Raw genomic sequence first — 10214 nt, forward strand, 5'->3', positions numbered from 1 at the left:
GGAAAATATTCAAATTGACCTTCCCTCTGCTACACCCAACAGCCAATCAGGGTGAGTATGCAAATTAACCCAACATAGATGGCGGTGGCCACGGAGCTGGAGGCTTGGGTTGACCCGGCAACGGAGGAAGCCAAGCTTCCTGCCTACCCTGGCCACAGCTGAAGGAATGGCTGGGGACCTGGATCTACGAGGGGCCTGGCCATCCTGCAAACAGCCATCAGCCCCTCACCCAGGCTGGCCAGGCAACTCAGCCAGGACCCCCACCCTGAAAGGGGTGTGGCCAGCTTGAAAACAGCCCCTCACCCAGGTTGGCCAGGCACCCCAGCAGGGACCCTCATCCCATGGGGGCGTGGCCGGCCTGCAAACCACCACAGGCCCCTCGCCCAGGCCTCCCCACTCCCCAAGGGAACCCCCACCCTGATCCGGGACACCCTTCAGGGTAAATCAGCCGGCCCCCATCCATGCACCAAGCCTCTATCTATATTAATAAAAGGGTAATATGCTAATTAGACTGGGAGACCTTACAGGAGACCTTCCGGACATTCTTCTGGACAAAAACATGGTGGCGGGGCCGAGGTAGAGGCAGTGAGAGGCCAAGAGGGGAGGGCAGTTGTGGGTGATCAGGCGGGTGGGGGGCGGGGCCGTTGGGGGTAAGCAGACCAGCAGGGGGGCCAGTTGGGGGCAAGCAGGCTGGCAGTGGGAGGCAGTTGGGGGTGAGCAGGCCGGTAGGCAGAGTGGTTAGGGTCAATCAGGCAGGCAGGCAGGCCCGTGAGTGGTTAGGAGCCAGCAGTCCCAGATTGCGAGAGGGATGTCCGACTGCCAGTTTAGGCCCAATCCCTGTAAACCTGCAGGACATCCTTCGAGGGGTCCCAGATTGGAGAGGGTGCAGGCCGGGCTGAGGAACACCCCACACCCCCTGCATAAATTTCGTGCACCGGGCCACTAGTAAAAATATATTTTTTTAAAAAGATTTAAGGATATAACTTAAAACAGACATGTTCTATTAACTCAAATATCAAATCCCGGTTAATTTGATGCGTTTATACTTTTTGGCATGTGTGGACATAAGTCTGGGCTCAAAAATATTTACTGGCTGACAATCCCAACAGGAACTGGAACAATTTTCTAAACACATCTCCAACCACCACCAGGTCTGGCTCAGACAACACTAAGCCACAACAGACACTCCTGCCTCCCTCTCTGGAAATCCAGGTCACAGCTCTTCCAGAAAAGAGAAATGGCAGACACTTAGAGAGCCCTTTCTGATGCTCTGCATTGATCTTTGATTTTATGTCCAGTTTCTTAAGTCAGTCATGCTATCTTTTCACTTCAGCATGGGTGCTACTTACCTTGACTCTAGGGTTATCCAACAATCCAAGAAAATTAAAGGAGGCAAAGTTTATACATTCTTTTCCATTCACCACGATGCTGTGGCTTGGAGGGCTGGGGAAGAGAGATGAGAATGGTTTACTCAGCCAACACGTTACAGCACACATGCTCTCACACTACCCTGGCAGCAGACAGGACACAGTGTTGTTACTCTACACTACTTGTGCACCCGTCTTCCGGCTCTTGTACTGTTTATTTTTAAAAAGTAAAATTAGACAATGGTATATTAAAATCAGATACTTGGCCAGTAATTCTTAATAGGCTACCCTGTACACTTCAGTTAAGAAGCTAGAATTTTAAAATGGATAGATGGCAAATCTTTGTTTTGATTTTACAATTCATTTAAGAAAGAATAGCTAGCCCTGGCCAGTTGCTCAGTGGTTAGAGTGTCGGCCTATGGACCAAAGGGTCAAGGGTTCAATTCCAGTCAAGGGAATGTACCTTGGTTGCAGGTTCCTCAGCGCCAGTAGAGGTGTGTGTGGGAGGCAACCAATGGATGTATCTCTTTCACAACGTTATTTCTCTTTCTCTCTCTCTCTCTCTCTCTCCTCACCTCCTCCCTCCCTTCCACTCTCTTTCAAAATCAATGGAAAAAATATCCTCAGGTGAGGATTAAAAAATAAATAAAAAATAGCTAAATAAAGTACCTCAGACTCAACCATTGAGCCACACCAGCTGGGATGTGTGTGTATGTGTGTGTGTGTGTGTGTGCATATATAAAAGCAGCGGCCACCAACCGGTGGTCCATGAGGCCCAAAAGGTTGGCGACCACTGTATTAAAAACAGAGTGGCCAGCTCCACAGCAGTATGCATCTAAGTGTGGCTGGGACAGGACAAGTCCTTTGCTGACAAACACTAGCTGTAGGCCATGCTTCAGAAACACAGGGCCAACCTACAGGTCACAAGCAATTAACCGGTTGTAGGACCAAATTGAGTCAGTCACAATCAATCTATTTTAACTAAAAGAAACCATAGAATAGAATGGAATGGGACTGTCACAGCAAGGGAAGGACTGTGGCTGAAACTTGTTTCAGTTACACATCTGCACTGGTCTACATGCTGGGTTGCTCTAGAAAATGCACTACGGCCAGAAAAGACCAAGACACTGCTCTCATTGGTATGTATCAACAGAACTGGTTTTCTATGAGAAAGATAACAAAGATGCTAGGAAACCAGGGAGGAAATGAAAGACAACTTCAAGTAAATTCACAAAAGCAGATAAAAATTTACAGTCGTCTGCCCTGTGGCTACTGATGGCTTCAGAAACTTTTGGAAATCACCTGGGCTTGTAAGCCTCAGTTTCTTCATCTGTAAAATGGGGAGAGGACCTTTTTCTCAAGGTAACTGTCATTACAAAAGTGCCTGGTCCACAGAGGTGTTCCCTAAATATTACCTTCCTTCTTCCCTATGGCTTTAAGGCTTCTTCTCTTTTCACCCACCGGGACTGTGAATCCATCATGTTATTTAGTTTGATCCTTCTCAGGGCTTCTTAAAGTTTCCCCAGTCCTCCCTGGTGTGGACGTTTTGGCACTCACAAAAAGATGAGAAAACAAAACACCTATATAGACAAGCCTGCAGTAATAGTTGCTGCTGTGAAAGTCAAGGCCATTCCACAAAAACCGTGACACGGAGAAACCAAACTATCAAGAAGGAGCACACGCAAAGCTGCTGAGCACAGGCCAGCTGAAGCACGACACAGGATGTGGGGACCGGTTTTCGTCCAGCACCTGGGACAAGGCAGGAAAACAGCTTCCGGTGAGCACCAGGAGGCTCACACCTGTGCCCCATGCAGGGACCTGACACAGGAATCCTGGAGAGCAAGACCCTTCAGGGTCGCCTCACAGAAGTCAGTAAAATCAATCCAGAAAGACAGCTCCACAGTCAAGGCCTCAGAGAATGGGAGGAAGGAAAATAAAACCTTCCCAACCAAAAACCCCAGCCTCACTGTTAGGTCACCTGGATGAACGAAGGTTCATAGGTGGCTTAGTGAACGTGGAAACAGAGAAGGGTGCTCTACCCGAGAAAAACAACCATTACAGACTCCAGCAACATCAGGTTTGGCGCTGGTGAGGATAGACAACTAGACCAGTGAGTGAATCTGGAACTCAAGAGAGCTGTGTATACATGAGTACCTGGCAAACGATAGCATTTGCCCCACAAATGACTTAGTTACACACAGATATTTCTCTATGGGGAAAAAATAAAGTTGTATAATCATGTACAAAGGTGAATTCCAGACATGTCACAAACCAAAAAGGTATTTTGGAAAAGATAATGAAAGAAAATGTAGAAGAATGTTTTTGTGACCTTGGAGTAGGAAATGATCTCTGAAGCAAGTCTCAAAATATGCAAACCATGAAGCCGAAATGAACGAAACTGATCAAGTCAAAATTAACACCAAAGATGAAGTTAACAGGTGTGTAATAAAGAGATTGATTGTATTTTACTGAATCTAAGAGGGCATCAACTGTATTTTATCGGCCACTACAGAAGAAAACACTGCTGATTAGAAGGTCAGGATGTTTCCTTGTCATCTAGAATTTTTTAGACTATATTTAATGAAAAGATCTGTTGGGTACTCTTAGACACAGACTTTGGTTACACTCTTCTGAACTTCTGAAAAGGAAAATACTAGCAATTCAATTGGTCAGGACATTCCTAACCTCTTTGCCCAAGTTCCGACTGTCTGGTCTCCTCTGCTAAGCCACGGACACTGTGGCCATTCACACTATTCTGCTGTCTGCCACCGAATACCCAGGCAGTGGCTTTGCAGGTGCTCTCCTACCATCTGACAAGTTGGTGTCACTCATTCTCTACGTTTCAATGCTGGAACTTTCCTATGAACTAAACTCCTAGTTTCATCTTTTGCCAATTGAACCATGTTTCTAGAAAGTAAGCTGTTATTACCCAAAGGCAGCAGAATCTGACAAAGGGACACTCAAACCTTAGTTGCAGTAGCCTCTGTTGGTCTACTTGGAGTGGTATGGCCCTTTCTCCTGCCATCAGCTGATTTACTTACCAGCGCTGCCCATAACTCAACTGAAGTGCTGGCAGTAAACACAGTGATGACCTAGTTCACTGGTACACAGGCAGTGACAGCCCCCCGCCCCAGGCCCCTTGGCTGACAATGACTTGCAGCAGCTGTATGATTCACCCCCAATTCAGAGATCTTAAAATAGAAGGGGGGGGAAAGGTGCATTTTAGAATCAGTGTAATAAAGTACCACATCAAAAACTGACCAAAGCCTGGTTGGTGTGGCTCAGTGATTGAGCGTCAACCCATGAACCAAGAGGTCACCAGTTCAATTCTTGGTCAGGATACACGCCTGGGTTGCGGGTTCCATTCCAGTGGAGGGTATGCAGGCGGCAGCCGATCGGTGATGTTTCTCTCTCTCTCCCTCTCCCTTCCTCTCTCTCTCAACAATAAAAACATATTAAAAAAAACAACAACAACTGACTAAGGATTAGAATCCACATGGCTCTATTAATCAAAGGATACACTGGAGATCAGCAGAAAGATGTAAAAAGATACCAGGAGGCATTCATAAAAGGCAAAACCCAGCAGCTTGTAAATACTCAAAGGCTCAAATAATCAGAGAAATGCAAAATAAACTAATGCAACCAACCAGGCTGTGAGGAAACTGAAGCCCCATAGACTAACGCAGGGGAGCGTCCATGGGCAGGTCACGATGGAGGGATCAAACAGGTTTGCAAGGGGCATTAACACAGGGTTTTCTATGCATCTTTCTCCCCAAGATGGTATTTAGAACTCAGTTACCATACACAACAGAAGATGCAGCAGAAATGACAAGGAAATGTCAGAGGAAATGACAAGGACCCCGGCACCCACCTCTGTATCCCTTGCTTCCTATTTCCTCAGACCACTCAATGCCAGCAAACGCTATATTTATTTCATTGCTGGTCTGTCTGTCCCAAGAAAACTAAGATTTTGATTTTTTGCTCTATAAACCAATGTGCTGAGCACATTCCTTAAACATATAGGTATTTGTTGAAAATGTTGAGCAGAAATCTTGCAAAAAGTCAGAATACAGCTCTAGCCAGTTTGACTCAGTGGATAGAGCATCAGCCCTCAGACTGAAGGGTCCCGGGTTTGATTCTAGTCAAGGACATGTACCTTAGTCGCAGGTTCCCCGGCCCTAGTCGGGGTGCATGCACAAGGCAACCAATCGATGTGTCTCTCTCACATCAATGTTTCTCTCTACCTCTCCCCCTCCCTTCCACTATCTCTAAAAGTCAGTGGAAAAATATCCTTTGGTGAGGATTAATAAAGAACAAAACATCAGAATAGTCTAGAACACAAAATTAAAAACATACATTCATAAAACATTAAGGATATGTTTTAAACCAACAACATAAACATGAAATGTATCATTTTAATAACACAGAAATGTGTCACACACAAAATGCTGATAGAAAGCATGATAAAGTATTATAGTGGGTGTCTTAGTGAAGAGGAGAGTGGAGGCAGACACCAGGGACAAAGGACATTGAGAACGGAGCAAACAAGAGCACTGCCTCAGGTGCGTGCTGACGAGAGTGGAGCTGAGCCAAGGGGTCACCCCTATGTCCCCACAAACGGCGTGCCACAGAGAAAACAAACCAGAGGTAAACCTCTGGAGAATGAGTGAGGGAGGAGACACAATGATGCTCGCAGTGGAGACATGAGCCCCACAGATGTGTCATTCCCTATCCTACACAATAAAACCCTAATATGCAAATTGATCAAACAGCTGAACGACCAGTCGCTATGATGCGCACTGACCACCAGGGGCAGACACTCAACATAGAAGCTGCCTCCTGGTAGTCAGTGCGCTCCAACAGGGGGAGTGCCACTTAGCCAAAGCCGAGCTCACGGCTGGCCAGTGCAGCGGCAGTGGCAGGAGCCTCTCCCGCCTCCGCAGCAGCGCTAAAGACCCCTTGGGGGATGTCCAACTGCCAGCAGGTGGACATTCCCCAAGGTGTCCGGGACTGCAAGAGGGCACAGGTTGGGCTGAGGGAACCCCCCTGCCCAGTGCATGGATGTCATGCACTGGGCCTCTAGTGTATGTATAATAAAGTGTTATGAATACATTTTTATATATATGCCCAGAAGAAACCTAAAACTACTCATGCCAAAACATTTGAAAACACAAGAAAAGGACAATGACTAAATGATGGTAAGCAAAACTTAAGAAGGAAACCTGAATAGCTTTACAAACTCATTGAAGACAATGAAATCATGATTAAAAATCTGTGCTCAACAGAACACCATATGAAACACATATTGTTGCTAGGAAAATGGTAAGACTAATATATCTTTGATATCAAAACTGGACCAGCACATTAAGGGAAAAGAAGAAACTAAACTCATTTGTCAACATAGACGTGAAAAATCCCAAATATCAGCAAAACAAATCCTGCAGTTTACAAAAACCACAGTCATCCTTAAATAGGGTTTATCCTAGGAACGTAATGATTACTTCCTAATAGAAAAACCTATCCGCTCACAAAAATGCCTACAAAAGTCTAAAATATTTGACCTTACCATGAGCAGGCATAGGCGATGCCAGCAACAAAATGTGGGAAACCAGAGAGCAGGTGGGTAAGTTGTATTTGGTAAAACAGAGAGACCAGAGAGAAAGCTGAGGGTGCGAAAGCTGAGCATGAGTGTGCTGGCGGGGAAAAGCCTGCAGCAGGCATGAAAATGCTCCCCGGCTGGGGGCAGAGCTCCCTGGAGAGGGGAACAGGCGGGGAACTCAGGAGCCCAGCCTGGAACCCATGATAAGGAGTCATTTCCTTAGGTCCCTTTCCGGCCCTGCAGGAAGGCGGGAAATTTACTCTGGAAATGCTGAATATAAACTAAAATTCCTAAGGACCAGTGAGGGAATAGTGCCACTCTGAAGACAGAAATCAGTATAAATTTACCATAATAAAAATGGGACACTGAGCCCTCCTCCGTCCTCCAACTCAGCTCCCAGAGGGCTGGAAGTCAGGCTTATTAAGGGCACCCCCTAAGACCGCCCCACTCCCATCCCAACACACAGGACTCCTCCTCTGCAGTGAAATTCAAAGTTAAGATATGAAAAGCAGAAAATACTGAATCTCGGATCCCCTCAAATAAATGGGCAGGTCCTTGTCTGATTATCCTAAATTGATGCCCACTATCAGTCAGGAAGCCCAGCCCACTGACACAGGGCTTTGAATTAGCATTTCAGTGTCTCAGTCTTAAAAATAGATTTTCATCAGAGTGCCAAGACAATTCAATAATGACAATTCCATGTGGACAAGAATAGTTTTCAACAAATGGTGCTGGGATAACTGGGTATACACATGTAAAAGAATGGAGATGAATCCCTACCTCACAGCATTATAAAAATTAACTCAAAATAAATCACTGACCTAATTTAAGTCCAAAAACTATAAACTCTTAGAAAACGCAAAGGAGTAAATCTTCATAATGTTGGACTAAGCAAAGATTTTTTGATATAACACAAAAGCACAAGCAGCAAGAGTAAAAAGAGATAAATTGGACTTCATTAAAATAAAAAACATTTGTCAGGCCGGTGAGGCCCAGTGGTTGAGCATCGACCTATGAATCAGGAGGTCCTGGTTCGATTCCTGGTCAGGGCACATGCCTGGGTTCACGGCTTGATTCCTAGTAGGAGGCATGCAGGAGGCAGCCAATCAATGATTCTCTTTTATCAGTGATGTTTCTCTCTCGCTCTCCCTCTCCCTCTCCCTTCCTCTCTGAAATCAATACAAATATAGCTTAAAAAATTAAAAACATTTGTGCTTCAAAATACACTAGAAAAGATACAACAACCTAGAGAATGGGAGAAAATATTTACAAATCATATATCTGATAAGGGCCTAGTATCCAAAATATATAAAGAACTCTTACAACTCAATGATAAAAGATAAATAACTGAGTAGACTATTCTCCAAAGAAGATATATGAAAATGGCCAATAACCACATGAAAAGACACTCAATAACATTAGCCATTTGGTATACTACTTCCCACCTACTAGGAAGGCTATAATTAAAAAAGACAGAAAATAAGGGTTGGCTAGGATGTGGAGAAAGTGGAGTTCTCATATACTACTGGTGGGATGTAAATGATACAGCCAGTTTGGAAAACAGTTTGGTGGTTTCTCAAAATGAGTTGCTATATGATTAACAATTCCACTCTTAGGTAAATACCCAAGACAAATGAAAACATGTCCACACAAAAATGTGTTCACAAGTATTTGAACATATACATACATATTTATATGTATTTTCTTTTTTCATGTACTCCCAAGTGGAAACAACTCAAATGTCCATCAACTGAAGAATGTGTAAACACCATGTGATCTATCCACAGAGTGGGGTGTTCTTTATCCATAAAAATGAATAAAACACTGGCACATGCTACAACATGCAAAAGCCTTGAAAATATTAGGCTCCAGGAAAGAAGGCAGGTACAAAAGGCCACATACTGAATGGTTCCTTTTACATGAAATGCCCAGAATAGGCAAATCCAGAGAGAAAGTAAATTAGTAGTTGCCAGGGGCTGAGGAGTAGAGGGAATGGGGAATAAATGCTATTGGGTGTGGAATTTCTTTCTGGGGTGATGAAAATTCTGAAATTGGATGGTGGCAATAGTTGCACAACTCTGTGAATATACTAAAACCCATTTAATGGTGTACCTTAAAAGGGTGAATTTAATGGTATATGGATATTGCAATAAGGCTGTTATTTAAATTTTAAAAAATTATCCAAGTTAAGTAAATTCACTTATTCTTGTGTCAACTCAGTATTGAATATAAAGAGGAACTGCATAAGTTGAAAACTCTAAACTTATCAGTAACAAAATGTTTTTTTTGTGGATGGTTTTTGCAGGCTATTTATATTATGCTATTAATTATAATGAAACATTCTGCATATTGAAGATAAAAAGATGCTAAGGACCACCAGACATTGAGAAAGTGCCTAAATGTGCAATAAAAACACATAAAACAATCATTCCAATGTAAAAGAGTAAAATATCCACCAACTTCAAGATAGTGGTGATATTGTGTGGGAGGCAAGAGTAAGTGATATATGGGAGTTTCTTTAGCTATATTTGTAATGGTTTCTTTCTTTTTAAAAATAGATTTCAAGTAAAGATAGCAAAATGCCTGTTAATTCTGGATGATTAATACATATGTGTCTGGATTTTTAAAATACTTAAAAGCACATACAAAAAGCAAAGATACGCAACAGAAAAACTAATAATAAAAACAGATCAGACACTGAAAGCAAGGAGAGGCAGGATAAGTGAGCTGAAGTTTCATAATTCATATTGCGAGTCCATAGGAGTTTTCCACCGTTAATCAAGTAGTAGTATTGTCAGCAAACTGTTAATAGCTTATTATGAAGGAAACTGACAACAGACGTAAAATCAGAAACCAGGTGGGAAGGAGTGTTGCTTTTCATTTTAAGTGTGTCTGACCATTTGACATATTATCATGTGCGTGTATTACTTTGAAAAATAAAATTTTTTTTTTAGAAAAAGGGACAAACTGTAATGCCCAAATTGGAGACTACAAAAAATGCCCATACCATTCCTAAAAGAAAGTTTTATGTTGGGAACTAAAACAGGTAGTTTCTGATTAGCACTCATTCCTAAATGTTTTTTAAAAAATATATTTTATTGATTTTCTACAGAGAAGAATGGAGAGGGATAGAGAGTCAGAAACTCTCTCGATGAGAGAGAAACATCGACCAGCTGCCTCCTGCACACCCCCCAGTGGGGATATGCCCGCAACCAAGGTACATGCCCTTGACCGTAATCGAACCTGAG

The 10214-nt window shown here is 43.4% G+C and overlaps 1 protein-coding gene across 8 annotated transcripts in view; it reads right to left on the bottom strand.

Annotated features, from left to right (window-relative positions):
* SPTLC1 (serine palmitoyltransferase long chain base subunit 1) overlaps positions 1-10214 on the bottom strand; it is a 77900-nt gene that overhangs the window by 63364 nt on the left and 4322 nt on the right. For all 8 annotated transcript variants that reach the window (XR_001513156.1, XM_006753215.2, XM_015561242.1 and 5 more), the window contains exon 4: positions 1350-1443. Coding sequence is in view for 7 of the 8 variants with exons in the window: in XM_006753215.2 (XP_006753278.1) it covers positions 1350-1443 (94 nt within the window). In the remaining variant the exon portion in view is untranslated. The remainder of the gene's footprint in view (positions 1-1349; positions 1444-10214) is intronic.

This window comes from Myotis davidii, unplaced genomic scaffold, assembly GCF_000327345.1.
Source record: "Myotis davidii unplaced genomic scaffold, ASM32734v1 scaffold750, whole genome shotgun sequence".
Classification (NCBI taxonomy): domain Eukaryota; kingdom Metazoa; phylum Chordata; class Mammalia; order Chiroptera; family Vespertilionidae; genus Myotis; species Myotis davidii.